Source organism: Dysidea avara, chromosome 8 (genome assembly GCF_963678975.1).
Source record: "Dysidea avara chromosome 8, odDysAvar1.4, whole genome shotgun sequence".
Classification (NCBI taxonomy): Eukaryota; Metazoa; Porifera; class Demospongiae; order Dictyoceratida; family Dysideidae; genus Dysidea; species Dysidea avara.
Genome location: NC_089279.1, coordinates 23942207 through 23961702, shown reverse-complemented (window position 1 = coordinate 23961702; position 19496 = coordinate 23942207). Strand labels below are relative to the sequence as shown.

Genomic DNA, 19496 nt, shown 5'->3' with positions numbered 1-19496 from the left:
CTAAAATGTGTTCTAATTTCTTACAGACCAAAGATGTAAGAGACACTGGGCGATAGTTTCTGGGATTAGTCTTATCACCTTTTTGTATATTCGGGTTACATTAGCTTGTTTCCAAGAGTCAGGCACAGTGCCAATTCTTAATGATTGATTGAAGAGATGTGTCAGTAGAGGAGCTATTTCAGAAGCAACTTGTTTCAAAAATGCAGCATGTATGTTGTCAGGACCCAGGGATTTATTTGTATCTACCCGTGTTTACCCTTGTTTACCCATGTTTACCCGTGTTTACCCATGTTTACCTGTGTTTACCCGTGTTTACCTGTGTTTACCCATGTTTACTTGTGTTTGTTTAATGGTGTTTACCGGTGTTTACCTGTGTTTAATGGTGCCCATGTTTACCCATGCTTACCTGTGTTTACCCATGTTTACCAGTGTTTACCCATGTTTATCAGCGTCTACTCATGTTTACCCATGTTTACCTGTGTTTACTTATGTTTACCCATGTTTACCTGTGTTTACTTATGTTTACCCATGTTTACCTGTGTTTACCCATGTTTACCCCTGCTCACCTGTGTTTACCCATGTTTACCTGTGTTTACCCGTGTTTACCTGTGTTTACCCATGTTTACTTGTGTTTGTTTAATGGTGTTTACCGGTGTTTACCTGTGTTTAGACTCTATTTAGGCTGTTTTGGGTGGGTAATAAATCTCATATACTCCACCTTGTTTTCTAATATACTCCACGCCTTTAAGCACAATATGACATATGCTCAAAATCGGATTTGTCCAATCGCTATGCGTTGTTCACGTGCAGTGATTTAACGAGCGCGATTATTTAGTCACGTGAGGACGCATAGTTGCCATGGCGCTAGTATTGTCGTAAGAAAACCAGCCGCTTTTGCCGAACCTACAGCAGAAACAGCCATGGATGAGGTAAGTGATCTGAGTGTAATGTGAAATAGAGTCTAAAGCAGTTATACGGGCACAATGTGGAGTCTATGAAATTTATAAACCCTCAGGCCCTTAGTAGCGCCCTCGCTTCGCTCGTGCGCTACAGCCCGGGCCTTCGGGTTTATAAATTTCATAGACTCCACATTGTGCCCGTATAACTATTATTTAATGGTGCCCATGTTTACCCATGCTTACCTGTGTTTACCCATGTTTACCAGTGTTTACCCATGTTTATCAGCGTCTACTCATGTTTACCCGTGTTTACCTGTGTTTACTTATGTTTACCCATGTTTACCCGTGTTTACTCGTGTTTACCCGTGTTTACTCATGTTTACTCGTGTTTACCCGTGTTTACCTGTGTTTACCCATGTGTTTACCAGTGTTTACCCATGTTTACCAGTGTTTACCCATGTTTACCTGTGTTTATCCGTGTTTACCTTTGTTTACCCATGTTTACCTGTGTTTACCCGTGTTTACCCATGTTTACCTGTGTTTACCTATGTTTACCCATTTTTACCAGTGTTTACCCATGTTTACCCGTGTTCACCAGTGTTTACCTGTGTTTACCCATGTTTACCTGTGTTTACTATGTTTACCAGTGTTTACTTGTGTATACTCATTTGTTTACCCCTGTTTACCTATGAGTGTTCATGTGTTTACCTGTATTTACCCGTGTTTACCTGTGTTTACCCATGTTTACCAAGTTTACTTATGTTTATCCAAATTTACTCTTGTTTACCATGTTTACCCAGTTGTACAAAACGTTCTTCTACACCTTGTCCCATATCATGCCATATCTCAGGAACAGAACAGCAGAAACAGGAGCAACCAACGGAAAAGCCTCATAAATATCATTATGCCAATATAAAGGTTGGATATTACAGCTCATTGCTTCCTTGCAGCATTGTTTGATTCTTCCATAAAATGACTGAAACACTCTAATAGAGCAGTCACCTGCAGTAACATAATAGAGCAGTCAAGAATGTTTTGTTAACTAGCTATCCCACATCGAAAGCCTGTGAACTGGTGGAATATATAGATTAGTATATGGACTATATAGCTAAGTCACCAACATTGAAAACTATCTACTCCCTAAAAACCTGACTGACTCCACAAGTGGCATGGACATGAGTAGGTTTACAAAGCAGTCTAATAAATTGACAGTGCCTGCTTATAGAAGTGGAAAGGTGTACCTTCAACCTCAGGATAAAAGTCACATAATGAGTCATCATGGGGTATGTAACAGTTGCAGTATGTGACAAGCCAAGGCGACTTTAATAAGAAGACTATAAACAGTCATGAGAGAGGCACTTTAGCTTGACAAACAACTGCTGAATATCCCATATTATCAAAACACATGGTAGTGTGTCATGCAGCCAAGAAAGCCGGCGACCACACTGTGAGTATATTAACAGGAAGAAAGAAAACAGCTTTTTCATTCGTGCATAGCTCCATGGCCCCTTCTCCAAAGCACGCGACTTTTGCATTATAGTTGTCCCCCAGGTAGGGTACGCCACACAGCAAACCAAGATACACGATAGTGTGTCGTGCGGCCCAAGAAGCCGGCGCGCCACACCGTAAGTATATTAACAGGAAGAAAGAAAACGCAATTTTCATACCTATGTAGCTCTGTGATCCCTTATCCGATTGGAACCAAGTTTGCTACAGACGTGCCGCCCAGTTAGGGGAGTCTACATACCAAATTTGAAGAAAATTTGAAAATCGCTCCAGCCATTTCCGAGATACGAGCGAACAAAATTTCGTTTTAATTTCTTCGTTTTTTTCTTCATCTTCTTCATTTCGCACATTTCGCAAAATTCGCCATAAAACACGAATGCGTGCTCGAATTGGGCTAATATTTGGCACACTTAAAGTAGCGATTTCCAACCTACCAATTTTTCACACATATTTTTGCTACTTAAATTATACACCTTCAATAAACGTTTCACAAGCTGCCGTTCCAGTAAATGGTAGCCAATGCTTCGTACTTTGTATTGCACTTACTGGATTAAAATCCATGCGGTATTTATTGAAATACAACAAATCAAAATTTGAGAAATAAAAATCCCCATAGGAAGCCCATACAAATAATTGCGTACGTAATTCTAATTGGAAGAATGTGGCACCTGTGATGGTCGAAGTTTCCGCGTGAATCTGCTGCTGATGAGGACGAAGAAAGTGGTTCTGGGCAAACCGTATATGCTGATTTCGATTTTTCCATGTGTTTTTTGATTGGAGGACGATTGATGTTGGATTACGATGGAAATATGGCCCTTTTAAAGGTAAATCGCCATCTAACACTGCTCAGAATTCAGCATTACAATCACCCTTGGCTTCAAGGCATCCCCCTGCATCGATGCAAGTATAGTTTGAAGGTGAGCAGTTTGTTGTCTTGCGCGGAATTGCAAAATAAGGTTCAAGGTTGAGCATAATCTTTTCAAAAGTGGAGACTGGCATGTGATACCAACCTTACATGGCTTCACACTTACCTGTTGTTATATTCTTGTGTGTTTACTGCTGTTTTGATCCATTTTATAGCAGCTTCAGTGATTGTAATTTTGATCAGAAACTATTTATAATTTCTCTTTGTAGTACAGTGATGTCATTGTGTTATATAATAATTATCATCCTTAGTGCTTACAATGTGACAAATAAAGCTGAACAATGTCCAAACAAATCTATTTTAATAATAATGTTGCTCTTACATTGTGTTATCTGATTGTTATGTTTCCGAAGTACGTGTTAATTGCGACTTGTGATGCCAGTACTTGCCATTTATAAAATATTACCGATTTTTCTAGTTAGTTATCCTTGAAAATGCATTAAGTACCTGTGTATATATATTTAGTATTACATAATACACAGTTTTATTTATGCATCACTTGCTTTATTCATGTAATATTCTGAGTGGTCAGTCTACAAAGAAGTGGTCACTTTTGAGAGGTTTCACTTACTTCATATGCTGTTCTTCATAAAATAGATATGTGGTGAAAATTTCATGTCGTTATTAGTTTTCTATCTAGATTTATGACACTTTGTGTATTGTGTTTGGTGCCATGCAATATACATAAAAAGCATTGAAATGCTGTACACAAAAATCATCACACTGTAAACTTCTTTTCCTTATATCTTTTGATAGGAAACACTGATTGAGGTGGGGTTTGCACTAAAATGACCCTGACAAAATGCACAATATTGTTCATACCAATGAATGTATGGAATGTTAATTATTTAGTTTAGTTGGAAATCTCTACTTAAAGGGCTCATTAAGGCGGATCTCCGTATCAACTTTGGTAGGAATCCGATGAACATTCACGGAGTTATGACCGATTATTTGAGTAAAATAAGGTCGAAGGTCTGTCACGCCTACAGGGTAATCCCCTTTGAGGAATCAGTTGAAAATTGATATGTAGATGGAGCAACCATCGTAGGAGTGCCTTTTTGTGGTTTGAAAGGAATCGAGATAAAGACCATGGAGATATGACACAAAACCCAACCTGTGTCAAAATTACGCGATCGATTTTTACGAATAAAAAAATTATTAGTTTTCGTGTCTACCAGGCAAACCGCTTAGAGCAACGAGCTGAAAATCAGTATGTAGCTGGAATAATCATCATAGAAAGTCCTTGCAGTAGTACAGAAGAATCGGAATACAAACCACTGAGTTATGATTCGAAAGACAACTACGTGTAACAAATGCGAGATCGAGATACTCTAATAGAACAGTCACCCTAATAAAGCATTCAGCTGCATGTATAATTTACTCAGTTATATTACATTGCAAGTTATTCTGTAGGGAATTCAGTTACAAACAAGTCAACCTGTAGTCAGATCAGCTAGAAGAAGGTACCTAATAGAGAGTTCGTTCAGCTACAAAGAAACTACCATGTAGAGAGTTCAGCTGCAAACAAATCGCCCTGTAGAGAATTCAGCTACAAACAAATCACCCTGTAGAGAGTTCAGCTAGAAACAAGTCACCCTGTAGAGGGTTTCAGCTACAAACAAGTCACCCTGTAGAGAGTTCAGCTAGAAGAAGTTACATTGTAGAGAGTTCAGCTACAAAGAAACTACCATGTAGAGAGTTCAGCAGCAAACAAATTGCCCTGTAGAGAATTCAGCTACAGACAAATCACCTTGTAGAAAGATCAGCTAGAAGAAGTTACCTTGTAGAGAGTTCAGCTACAAACAAATCACCCTGTAGAGAGTTCAGCTAGAATCAAGTCACCCTGTAGAGGGTTTCAGCTACAAACAAGTCACCCTGTAGAGAGTTCAGCTAGAAGAAGTTACATTGTAGAGAGTTCAGCTACAAAGAAACTACCATGTAGAGAGTTCAGCAGCAAACAAATTGCCCTGTAGAGAATTCAGCTACAGACAAATCACCTTGTAGAAAGATCAGCTAGAAGAAGTTACCTTGTAGAGAGTTCAGCTACAAACAAATCACCCTGTAGAGAGATCAGCTAGAAACAAGTCACCCTGTAGAGAGTTCAGCTAGAAGAAGTTACATTGTAGAGAGTTCAGCTACAAAGAAACTACCATGTAGAGAGTTCAGCTGCAAACAAATTTCCCTGTAGAGAATTCAGCTACAAACAAATCACCCTGTAGAAAGATCAGCTAGAAGAAGTTACCTTGTAGAGAATTCAGCTACAAACAAATCACCCTGTAGAGAGTTCAGCTAGAAACAAGTTACACTGTAGAGAGATCACCTAGAAACAAGTCACCCTGTAGAGAGTTCAGCTAGAAGAAGTCACATTGTAGAGAGTTCAGCTACAAAGAAACTAACATGTAGGGAGTTCAGCTGCAAACAAATCGCCCTGCAGAGAATTTAGCTACAAACAAATCACCCTGTAGAAAGATCTATTCAGCTAGAAGAAGTTACCTTGTAGAGAGTTCAGCTACAAATAAGTCATCCGGTAGAGAGATCAGCTAGAAGGATCACCTTGCAGAGAGGTCAGCTACGAAGAAATCACCCTGCTTCATCTTTTCTTCTTCCTGTAGTAAAGAAAAAATGACAGGTTAAAAAGCCCTAAAGCTGGCCATAGGCCGGCTTTGGGGTATACAAATACAAAAAGAAGTGAAATCTAATCCAAAACAGCCAAGCTGTGAAAAAAGAGTGCGGCCCTGAGAAAGGCTATGGTGAAAAAAGATAAGCGGCACAAAATTCACCTGAATTGTCGTTATTAAAATTTTTACCATTAACCTACCATCACAGCCATTTCTTGGCCGCCACCTTGGATTTCACATCTTTTTTCACCATAGCCTTTCTCAGGGCCGCACTCTTTTTAAACAGCTTGGCTGTTTTGGATTAGATTTGATTAAATTCACAACAATCATCTTTGAGATATGGGCATTCAAAGTTTCATTTTAATTCCCTCATTTTTTCTTCTTATGCCTAAAAACCTGACGGACTCCACAAGTGGACATGAGTAGGTTTACAAAGCAGTCTAATAAACTGAGCAGTCTACGGCAGTCACCACAGGGTAAAATGGTGTGCAAAAAATGTCGAAAAAAAAAAAACCTGCCAGAGTTTGAATCAGGGACCTCCATACCTAACACCTGCATCCTTAACCACTGAACCACTGCTACCTTGGCTAATCACCTTGCTTAATTTCTGCTTTATAAATGAAATTTCTAGTTGAAATCTTATAATCAAATGTTTGCAATTTCATAGATCTACCAATAGACTGAAGTACTAGATTGTTCTAGAACATTCTATGTATGTTCTATTAGAAGTCCTCAAAAATGTACACTTTATTAGAGTATTACAATAACATTATCAAAATTAATATTGAATTAAATCATGCAATGAATTTATAAGTCTGTCTTCAATAATCATCATTGTATCTACAGATAAAAGAGAAATGTGAGTAAAAGCAAACCTCAAAGTCAGTCATAGGCTGGTTTTGGGGCCTTATAAAGTACAAAAAGAAGTGAAATCCACACAAAAACAGCCAAGCTGTGAAAAAATGGTGCGGCCTTTAAAATCCTGGGTGGAAAAAGTCATGGAATCAAAAGTGGTGGCCAAAAAATGGTTCCAATGATGTTAATGCTAAAAAAATTAATAATGACTGCGTGCATTGTTAGCATTAAAATCATTGCAGCCATTTCTTGGCCACCACCTTTGATTTCACGACTTTTTCACCCAGAATTTTAAAGGCCACACCATTTTTTCACAGCTTGGCTGTTTTTGTGTGGATAACCTCTTATCTGGAAGCAGTTTACAAAGCATATAATAGGCATTGTCAGTTAACTAGAAACTAGAGTACTTTGAAAACATGTTTGTTAGTTGAATCTTTAAATAAAACGTTTGTGGCTCTAGGAGAGTAGCTAACTTTCAGTGCTATAGAGCTAGTCTACATACCTAATCTATGACAGCTACAGTCCATGAATTCACAGGCTTTCAATGCAAGTACCTGGTGAGATAGTTAACGAAACATTCTTGAATGCTCTATTAGAGTGGTGAAGTGTTAATGAGTTCCAGCAGATGTCTTTGTCATGTGCTTGTGGAGAGTTTTAATCAGCATCAGTAGTGACAAGAGTTGTTTTATAGCAGGTGATTGCTCTATTAGAATAATAAACGTTTTGTGGAAGGATCCAACAATACCACAAAGAAGCATTGTGCTGTAAAATCTAAATTGAATGTTGATGTGATGACCTTTATCAGGCATTTTCAGTTGGTCAATCCCATTCCTGCTTTCTGTTCTCCCATTCTCCTAGAATTCTACTTACCCCTTTAATCATTATTGCAATATTACACATTTGTCCAGCTGAAGGTAGATGCTTCAGAAATGAGGATTCCCAATCCTATGTGGTCACACAGCATTACATTTGAATGACATTTTATAAGTGCAGTGCCATGTACTCTGTTAGTTGGTATTTGCTTTCAAGTTTTGAACTAAAAGCATTGCAGTTCAGATTCTATTATATTCTCTTATATCTTCATTTGCATGACTTGGATAGGAACCTCTCTGGTGTCATCCTTCTAAAACAATGAAATGTTGGTGTGTTCCTGGTCTACAATAATTATTATTACTGAGTAAGATTACTTTCTGTTTTACTAGACAAAATAAAACCGGCATACATTCTGTACGTATGTCTATGCATTGTAACAGCATTGAATTTGACTTAAAGTTAACCAGTACAGTTAAATGATAATCCTGGCTAAGTTTCATGCATATGGTTTTGTCATCATCATTTTAACCATATTGGTGGATAGCACTGTTTAAGTGAACCAGCAGTTCTTGTTATATAGACAATTACTAGTGTTGCGCTGATATCCAAATTATTTTGATTTAATTGGCCAATATCAGCTAGCAATAACACTGATAATTATTATTACATGACTAATACATGTGAAATAAGCATTGATGCACAGAACGTTAAGTTGTATGGTTGTATGTATGCTGCAAGTAAAAGTTACTCATGGTAGCCAGGTTTTAAGTACATTTATTACATAGGCGGATCTGAGGGGGGGCCAAGGGGTGCTGTGCCCCCCCTGGCCCTTCTCTGGCCCCCCTTAGACCTACAGTACTATATGTATACCAGAAACTAGAATCATGCATTCACACTGTATTTAGAAGTATAGAAAGCCAATAGGCAAATAGAAGACAACACTTTTAAATGTACTTAACATTTATAGTTAAACTGTACACCGTAAAGAAAGTGAGGCAAATAAATTTGAATTTTTGTGCAAAGATCGAGGTACTCTAATAGAGCAGTCACTACTCTAATAGAACAGTCGCAATTCTGATGTCATCAATTTACAAATTTTACAAATCGTAACAATGCTAGCTACTCCTTATTTTGATTTGGTATACACTTTACCATCAAACAGGTTATCTCAGATAGGCTAACCAATCTTTGTATGCATTGCAAAGCATACACTTTTAAAGCTAAGTGTTATCAAAAATGCTCTGAAATTCAAACCTGGGAAGTCTGATTTTTAAAATCTTTTCCAACTACAGTTTTACAAACCGTATGTCCATCGTTCATCCAGCTATATGCTGAATAAGGTTATGCAAATGAATATAACTTGTATTCTAGAATTTTCCCATAGCTCATAGTAGAATAAACACTGTTGTGCACTAAAACTTCTTGCCCCCCCTTGGCCCCCCCTGGCAGAGTCTCCTAGATCCGCCTATGATTTATTATATGCAGAAAAAGATTTAGCATGTATACATATTGTGTAGCCTTGCTTTCTCATTCATTGCCAGATGCTGCCATTACACAGTTGCATCAAGACCTTACAGCACTGGAAAATCAAGTCAATGAGTTGCAAACTAAGGAATCTAGCCACAAAGTAACCAGTGAACAGATAGATGCTATTAATGCCACTGTCAGTAAACTTCATCAAGATGCAAATGAGACGGAGAAAAAGATTACAACAGTTGAAGAAATGGCAAAATCAAATATGGAGGCAATTCAAAGGATGGGTAATGCCTTCCAAAAGGCACTGGATGTGCAGAAAAATTATGAACATCTCCAGCATCAGTTATCGTTCACACAAAACCAACTATCCCTCACTCAACAGCAATTGTTGGGGTTACAGTCAATGATGACCAGTAGTAGGTTATGGGTTGTCTCACATGATCAGTTTACAACTGGAAAAGAAATTGGTCGAGGAGCTTGGGCAACTGTCCATGAGGCTACATTCCGAGGTACCACTGTTGCTGCTAAGTGCCTTCATGATGTGATCACTTCCCCTGAAACAAAGAAGTTGTTCCAACGAGAGATGGATATGGCACTCATATGTCAGCATGAGAATATTGTCACTTTCTTAGGAGCTACAATGGAAGGTGCTCCAGTAATCTTGATGGAACTGATGGACGTCAACCTGAGAAAAGCTTATGAGCAAAGATGTATCCTTGATCGCCAAGTGCTGGGTATTCTCCATCATGTTGTTAAAGCACTTCATTTCTTACACACCAGACCAGATCCAGTAATCCATCGTGATGTGAGTAGTGCCAATGTGTTGCTAAAGGTACTCTACAATGGTGAGTGGTTGGCCAAACTGGGAGATTTGGGTACTGCTAAGATACAACAACAAACAGCCACTGCAGGTCCTGGAGCTATAGCTTACGGAGCCCCTGAGACTGGTAACCCTGACATGCATTCCCCTAAAATGGATGTGTACAGTTTTGGTATCCTTATTCTAGAAACTCTGACCAGAACCCATCCATTTCAAAAAGTAAATATCCTGAAAGGGCAAGTCCAACAACAATATCCACAGTATTATCAACTGGTCGCCAGTTGTACCAAACAACAGTCAAGTGACAGACCTACAATGTATGATATTCTTGTACAGTTGGATGGGATTGCTGCTACTGCTAAGTAAACACATTTTGCTGGAAACACATATTTGTTAAATGCATTTTTTCATTATTATTATTGAACACATAATCACATACATTAATTTTACAGAATGTTGTACTTAAAGTTTGGATTTAGGTTTACTGTTTTCTATATGTTTTTATTATATATTCTTGTAGTGTATCCCTATATTTTTTGTATTGTAACACGTATAATGCATGTATATGTAGTTGCATTAGTTATCAAGTTACTTAAACACTACGCTCAGATGCCTGGTCTGCATGAACTAGGATTACTGTGCTAGTCAAAGCAAGGAATTAGAATAAGCACTGCATGAGTTAAATCACTGTACTTGGTCTGAATTTTTAAATATTTTTTGCATTTTTTTTGTTTTTACTACTGTGTTGCTGACTCACAGTTTCACAGGATTTAGCCTTTTTGCAGGTCACTAGAGGAGTACCGGTAATAAAAATGATGACACCATAATATTAATATGTGTACATTTGTCTTTCACATGTTCATTGATACGCCCTTATAGTATATAGTAAATATCTTTAAGATAAATACAGAAACTTCAATACAATGTGTAAAAGTGTTTAGTAGCATTTAACAGAGGAATGTGTAAGTTTAATGGAAATTCAAATTTTGTTTCTTTAGTAAACTACAAGTATTGTTTACATTAAACTTAATGAAGGCTATGCAATATCTTATCAGGTAATTCATATCATTGGATGTGCATAATATTATAGAGATTGCAACCTTAAGCTTACAACAACTATTTAATTAATTAATAAACCAACAATTTGCAGTAGTACAGTCATCATGGCTTTTACAGCAAAATAGTTGAGAGCACACATACCATACATTTAGAATTAGAAAATATACAATCTGGCTTTCTTCCAAATAATTACTTATCCACACAAAAACAGCCAAGCTGTGAAAAAATGGTGCAGCCTTAAAAACCTGGGTGAAAACAGTTGTGAAATCAAAGGTGGTGGCCAAGAAATGGCTGCAATGATGTTAATGCTAATAAATTTTAACAATGCACACAGCCATATTCCATCAGTGTAATTGTTACATAAATATAGCTAGTTCATTTCATTGTACAACCTTTTGTCTGTCACTGCATTTTACACTATAAAGTCAAACAAATTTAAAATAGGGATGATGTGAGCTGTGGGGTAGAGTTTTGTGCCAGCAGATCTCATAGTACCAGTAGTAAAGTTGGCATATAGTTTTGGATGTCCAATTTATCAGATGAATGCTTGATGGTCATGATAGATTTGACAAAGAATAAGATGTCAGTGATCTTGTAAATATATATTAATGGCAATATAGCTAGCTACCAGTCTTGATTAACCTTGTTCTGTAATTTAAATGAAAGCTACAGTAGATAGTATAAATTTTGTGGCTCTTCACTGAACTCCTTCGCATTTAGCATCTTACAGATGGCAAAACAGTATGCACATGGTTGAGAACAAACACTCAGTACCAGTCATCTCCACCCAAACACAATGAAATTACCAGTACAACTCCTTTTTTGCATGCACATTATCATGCGAAAAAGGAGTTGTATCTACTAGTAATTTATAGCTATGTAGTTATAACATAATTTAACCAGTAGCCGCTAGCTACCAAAATGTGTGCACCACTGAAACAGGTTAGCTATATTTGTGCTACAAATTAGTTGACTTTATATAGCATATTATATTAATATTGAAAACTACATGGACAACAAATGTTCATTCGGTGTAGCTAACTAACATGTCCTGGGCCATTTTTTGCTGCAAATAGAACACAGATCAATAGCTAGCTATAGCCTAGGATCAGTGTTTGGAAATCAGGGATTTGGGAGGTGACCAGGTGAAAGTCTACATAATATTATACGTAGTTGTCCAAGTTCACAACTATATATGTATGACAACCATGTTCATCCCATGTACACAGTTATTCTATTAGTGGTGTACTGCGTTTGTTGAATAAACAATTTGTGTGAGATCATGTATTGACTATTATTGTATGATACCACAAAGCACTAGCAATTAAGGATCTGCATGGGTGGATGCCTTCCAAGGAAGTTACCATTTTGAAACTAAACTGGCTTTAATTTTGTTTACAAAATTACACCTTCTGAGAGGACATTTTTGTATGTTATTTAGGAAACTGGGTAAACTTGGGCTCACAGATATTGAATAGCTAGCCATCACTCTTACAGTACAGTATGTAAGGAATTTTTGTTAAATATTTGTATATGTACCCTAGGAGATTTTTAAAGATTGAACGCTCTGATACTGAATCTGAGAGCATTTAAAGGTTGTGCTTGCAATTTTTACCTTTCTATATTAAACACTCAGAAATTCAATCTGAGACCATTTGAAGTTTTGTGTGCCATTTTAAAAACAATAAGTATAATGTAGTAGTCACTGACAATTTTAGGTAGCGTATATTCTAAGGCTGTTAGTGTTAGCTAGCAGGGGTGGATCTAGGATTTATAAAAGGGGGGGGGGCTAACTCAAGGTACTAATCTCTTGGGTAGAGGTGTGCGAAGCATACTTCCCAGCATGCAGGAACTAGGGGTCTGTGGGGCATGCCCCCAGGAAAATTTAGAAAAATAGATGCTAAAATACTGCAATTTGGATATTTTCTGCCTGTAGATATTTTATATACTGCCTTTAGATTATAGGTATGGCTCTCTGAAGCATTTTGCTAATGGAAACGTTTGGGTAGGTACAGACAACCAAGTACATGATGCACCCCTCTCACAATTGCACAACACTGAATAGGTGCGTGTTAGAATAATAATGTTGAAAGTGGAAATTTTGAAATTTGAACAATACAAGATTGAATCTGGCAGCATTTTCAATGGAAATTGTGTACCTGAATTAAGTATTGCCATGCATATTAACTACACAAGTAGATGAATGAAGCCCTCTAAACAGACCAATGCACTTCATTGCATGTATAGGTGCAGGCAGATTTGGAAATATTCCATAACAGAACCAACTACATGTTTCCAGTGAATGTGATTTGATTGATTTGATTTGATTAATTATTTATCCTCTAGGTAATTGGCATAAGCCGTTCTTCCTTACCAGAGCAACTAAGTACATATACAACACACAGAGCAAAACACAAACAAATTATACAAAAACGAAAAAAAACGATACACATAATAATACACAACACAGGACACGTAGTTACAAATTTAACACTCATAATTACTTAGCTAAGGTTCTATTAGAGTACATAATATGTGAAGTTCAACTGGAGCATCTGTACTTGAGCCATTTTTCCAGTAGCATCTAGGAATAGAAATAGTGTGCAATTGCTAAAGATCATGTAAAATGGTTTGCCATAACTGCTGATGTTCTAGTGGAAGTGGATCGTCCCATGGTAACTTCTTCTGCCATAGCTGTTGTAGCAGTAACTTGGTTCTAGTTAGCTGACTGTTCTATTAGAGTATCTCGATCTTGTACACCTCCAATGCTGATCCAGGTCCTTGTTGCATAACCTTTAGCATAAATCTACTGATAATACCTTGGAAAGAATATAAGGTGGGTTTATGAGTATTTGTATTATTAGTGATCATATAATTATGCTAAGACAAAATTTCATTATAATACTCAGCATATTGATCAAGTAAAGCCTAAATATGAAGGGGGGAGGGGGGACTTCAGCCCCCAAAGCCCCCCCCTGGATCCGCCCCTGGCTAGGTGGGGGGAACTATAGTATGTTCACGTTGAGCTGAATCCTGAAAAACAGCTAAAAATTAAATGTGGGTTTTTTCTCAACAGAGTAAACATTTCAGCCAACCAGATGATTATTGGTAACAGCAAAGGTGTCAACAACAGACATGTATGGTTTGGCTCCATTACAAGTTCAGGAAAGGGCTGTAACGGACACCTTATTTGTATGGCTTCCCTATAGGAAATGTATTGTGAAAATTTTGATTAGCGGGTCAAGCAGTACTACAAATGAGCCAAATTTCAAGATCGTGAGTAATTGCATCCATGAGTTATTAAATGTTTTTGAGGATTCAGCTCAACGTGAACATACTATAGTAGTTAAATTGAAAAATAGCTCTTCTCATAAAACACCACACAAACATACTAGTAGCACTGAGGAAACTAACAGAACCATCGTATTCCTGGGCCGGTCATACATACTTTGGCGTATTATGGGGGTAACTTGCCTTTGTTAATAAGGGAAGATTTTACGTGGATGTTTTCTTTGTTTATAAAGGGAAGATTTTATGCCAATGTCTCCTTTGTGTACTTAATGGAAAGATTTTACGCAGAGTAAGTGACGTAAAACCCAATGCATGCAATTGTATAGTATGTACTTTCTAAAGGGAAAATTTTACGCAAACTGTCATTTAACATAATAGACACTTGTGGTAACCATGGCAACACTATGAAATGGATCCTGATGTATCAATGGTAACAACAGACCATGGTATTGCAGTATCCATGGCAACGCTACAAAACATGCCTTCAAAGTTACAAACTTAATTACAACAGATCGTGGTATTGTGGTATCTATTGAAACACTATAAAAAACACTCCTTCAGACTTACAATTGTATGATTATTTATAGTCTATCATGTACATCTTCAACGACAAACTTCTTAAGAAGCTTCTGTGCTAATATAGCAATGTGGGTTTACAAAAGGTATAGAGTAATATAAATAATATAGTAAAATCATGGAGAGTAAGTAGCTATAGTGTACTTGTTACCCACCCTTGAGGAAAAAGGATACACATACTTCTAAGCTGCATGTGTGAAGAGGAGGTTGGTCAAAAGTGTGGCATTTCTCTGTGAGTGAAAACCTCCTAATTAATAATTTAAATAAGCCAATTTGTAGTTTTCCTCTTGAAATTTGAAGAATGAGAAGAGGTTGTCAACTTGTCTAAAGTAACTAGCCCCACTACAGATTACTCACAGTCTACCTCCAAGCATATGTTAGACTGCAGTAGCACTGGCAGGTGCTGCATAGAAGAGAGTATATACAAAGAATGAAATAAATTTCTAGCAAAGATTCCAGCTGTGGAAGTATGGTATGACTCTTTGATGTACAGTACTTACTATACCTGCACCTTTGGTTATAAATATATTAATTTTGGGGTAGAAAATTTTCATAGTGTTATACTCATTGTTCATATCAAGGCTCTAATTATTTCAAAGATTTTTGTGCAGTTTACGATTGTGAATATACCCAATCCTATCCCTACCCATGACATAATATTACAAGGGGAACATGGGAAAATAGATGGTTTTGAGTTCCTTCTGCATTAAAATCGAGATACTGTAATAGTCTAAGAGTAGTCACCACTTTAAGAGTAGTATAATTATAAAACACTATACTCGATCATTCATCTACACAGAATAGGATCTAGATCATAGTAGATTTGGGAGAATCGGTATTTTGGTTGTTTAAACTGAAAAGCAGAAGCACCTGTACACCTCGCACCAGCAGTGCCTATTGCTTGTACTTTACACCTTATAGCTACTACTAATTCTGTTTTCTAGCTCAGTACTGTACATACGTATATGACTTTTCAATAAAACAACTTTAAGTTAAAGTGCCATCACATTCAATCTCAAAAACTTATTTCTTCAAAATTTCCTTTGGAGAGATAATTCCAGACCCCACTAGAAATCTTATGCTTTGCATTTGCAGAGTGAATCACATGCATTGTGTGGTTACTTCTACCAATGTGCTCTTTCTTTTGCAAAAATTCCAGATTCACCCCTACTGCCATCATATTACTAGTGTGGATTAGCCCTCCATATGTATATTATGTAAATTAACTATACTACTATTGTATATATTATTAATTGGTGGAAAGCACAATAAAAACGTGGAATTGCTGTAATCCCATGGTCTTTAGTCATACAGCTATGAAATGGGCTGTAGTACCATGCACAGGGACTAAAAAAAGGGGCTAGTTGTGGCCAAAAAGCTAGTTGTAAATGGCCTTTGGCTAGTTGTAAATGGTGAATTGGCTAGTTGTAAAGTCAAACTACTTTATTCTTTTCTGAAGTCTGACTGCACCACAGAAGAGAATAAAGTCAAAAGTTACATAGATGTGCTGTGCATGTTTACAGAGATTTGACTAAACGTACCTCAAGATTCACTGTTGAGATTGCCATTTTCATAAAATTTCCACTTGTGGTCCACTAAAATTGCATCTTATAGTTATGGTCATTTTACAGTCCACTATTGATATATAATAATTGCCTTAAAATCGTATAAAACAATAGTTTGATCTAAAGAATTGGTTTGTACGTCACTGTAAGTTTGTTTGCTATTTCCTAGTTCCAGGTCTCAGTCGCTTATCTCAAATTGCTTACAGATTCAATCTTTCCACAATAATTATGTTTAAATATGCTCCCACACTCCCCTAAAATTCCTTCAATTATTCCCTTCACTGAGATTTTGCTACACAACAATTATGACAATATAGAACACAAACTACAAGATATTTAGTTCAAACACAAAGAAAAGTTTGTTTTATCATATGTACTACTCTACCCCCCTCGGTCTCAGGTTTAGGCTAGTTGTAAATAATAGTTTTTTTAGCCTCTGACCATGCATGAGATCCAATATGGAATGATCATTTTAGTACCATGATTCATATATAACTAAGAATCATATGTAAGTTTTGAAATTGAAAGAGCATGCAATTATAACTGGACTAGATCATACCAAAGGGTTGCAGAGAAGGTAAATCATTCTCTGAAGGGTAACAAAAAGAAAGCTACAGTTGAAATGTTTGCAAAATTGCCAAACTATATAGCAAAAGAAAAGAAAGACATCCTAGACTCTTTATGCCCTTCAAGTTACTGCGACTTTTTGCTTCTATTCAGGACTTGGCAGAATTAACAGACAAACAGAATAAGTAATCGACATCTAAATGGTACGTAATGCCAAACTTGGTCCAGGGCAAAAATCGGTCTGGCCAGACCAGTTTTGGTCAAAAATCGGTCCAGCTGGGCCAATTTTGGTCAAAAATCGGTCCAGCTGGACCAGTTGTAGTCAAAACTGGTCCAGCCGGACCATTTTTGGCATCCAAAACTGGTCTGGCCCAACCAAAATCAGCCCGGGGGTTGCCAAACCAGTTTTCAGGTCTGGTGTGAGTTTTGGGATGTAGTTCACCAAACTACATGTGGTATATTATAGCTAGCTATCAGTTTTGTTCACCAAACTGGTCCAAACAAAGCAGGCTTACCCGAGAGCTTATAGTTAGCTACCACTGGATGCATACGAGCTTGGCCTGCGGGTAGGTACTTAGCCAGATTATAGCTAAGCTCTTTTGTTTTCAGATTTGGCATATATATATCCAAGGAAAGATGGGTTAATGGAATTATTCAAAATTGGCATCATTATTCCCATAAGGAAAAGTGTATTTAAGTAGAAATAAAAAAGCCCTGAGAGAATGGAGATTGCCTACACTTACACATTTAATTCCAACTCCGATCATTATACAGCCTGTCAATATAGTATAGCCACAACTGGAGTAGGAATTAAGTGTCCTTTAGTAAATGCATAGTTGAAGTTGTAAATGGTCTCCCTTTTCAATGGCTTTTATTTCTACATCCCTATACTCATAGTCAAGTTGTCATGAAGGAAGGTATGATGATGTTTTATGGCAGGAGAGTATAAATATGTGTGATACCTATTCCATACTATACAGTACTAACATACTTTAAAATAATTAGTACTGTACAGAACTACAGAGCACTCACCCTGTTTGTTTTATTGCATGATGATTGATCATGGTTTTAAAGTGTGGATTAGTAGCCCTCAGAACATTATTCATGCATCATTATGCTTTGCTATGTTAGAACATATCATTGTAGGTTTTATCGGTTGGTATATGATCACTTTAGGAAAAGGAACCGCTCAAGCCAGACAATATCTTAAGAACACGGCTTTGATACCCAACTGATTCAAAGATACGATTGCGATATACTTTTTTTACTTGTATATTTAGCAGCACACAGCAGTATTAGTGTCTTAGTCAAGCTGAGAGTAGTCACAAAATTATGACAAGTTGACTGTTTTATGATGAATGGTTACTAAATAATCGTTTGGACAATGCAATGATGCATATTTCTATGCATAACATGTTGAGCATTGTGTTATAGTGTACTAAGTACATTATCAGGAGCTTATGAGCCACCGAAGGCAGCGAAGGAGTGTGAAATTGAGTTCCATGACAATCCAAATTGTGTCATTGTGTTTGTTTTACATCACGTGTAAATGGAATTCCAGCTGCATGAAGTAGAGATGAGTCCGCCACCATCGAAGAAGAGAAAGACCTCAAGGAAGACTCAGCCAACTTTACCATCGCCATGTATCACTGGTCACATGCAATTTTGTATACAGCTTCAATTAACAAGTTTTAATTTCCTTATATAGAAACCAATTGGCGACTGATTTGGATTGTGATGGCACCTGGCAGGCAGTGTAAGTTTCATGCTCCTTCGGCTGTTCATAAGCTCCTGATATTTCTTATACAATAGCAAAGTTAGTAGCCTTAATTTAGTGCATAAAGTAAAAATGAAACTCAAACAGCAAAAATCTTCATGTGGACCAGGCTAAATCATCTACATAAGCTTTACAAATATGACCTCAAGTGATCGGGACCAAGCTCCACAAAGCACCATTGGACTTGAACAGGTAAGATTTACTTGCAAAGAATGGTGATCAAAGAACATTTTCATATGCAGCAAAGCAGTAATATAGTCTCTTTATGAATAAGACAAGTTTTTTGCTTTATAGGATATCTCTGCAGCAGATAACTAAAACCTTCCTATCACAGTTCTGTCAATCAGCAGCAGTATTTTAATAATGCTGCACTGAAAAGGAAAGCATGATGAGAAAAGTACCAAATGATAGCTAATGAGTGTTTGTTTAAGCCACTAGAATTTCTCCTCAGAAAAAAAGAAGCATGGAAAGAATAAGGGGTACAGCAAGTCAGAATTCAGAAATTGAGACCTGGTACAATGATGGTAACTGATGCAGAGAAATGATTGTCACCGTTTAACATTGTAACAGGGATGTAGGTTGCTGAATTTTGATGACAGAAGTGAAATTTCATGAAACATGTTAAGACTTGCTGTAGCTACTAAGCTAAGAAAATAAATTAGTGTAAGGCCTAGGCTGCTCCCCATGGAACTTTTGAAAACTAACATTCTGAGATTGATTTTGGCTGAAATTTGCTGAGTTCAACATTG

At 37.1% G+C, this 19496-nt stretch overlaps 1 protein-coding gene across 1 annotated transcript in view; it reads left to right on the top strand.

Moving 5' to 3' along the window:
* LOC136262655 (uncharacterized) overlaps window positions 1-10512 on the top strand; it is a 95682-nt gene extending 85170 nt beyond the window's left edge. Inside the window, exon 7 of the mRNA XM_066057015.1 lies at window positions 9158-10512. Coding sequence (XP_065913087.1) covers window positions 9158-10278 — 1121 coding nt within the window. The 3' untranslated portion in view covers window positions 10279-10512. The remainder of the gene's footprint in view (window positions 1-9157) is intronic.
* The last annotated feature ends 8984 nt before the right edge of the window (window positions 10513-19496 follow it).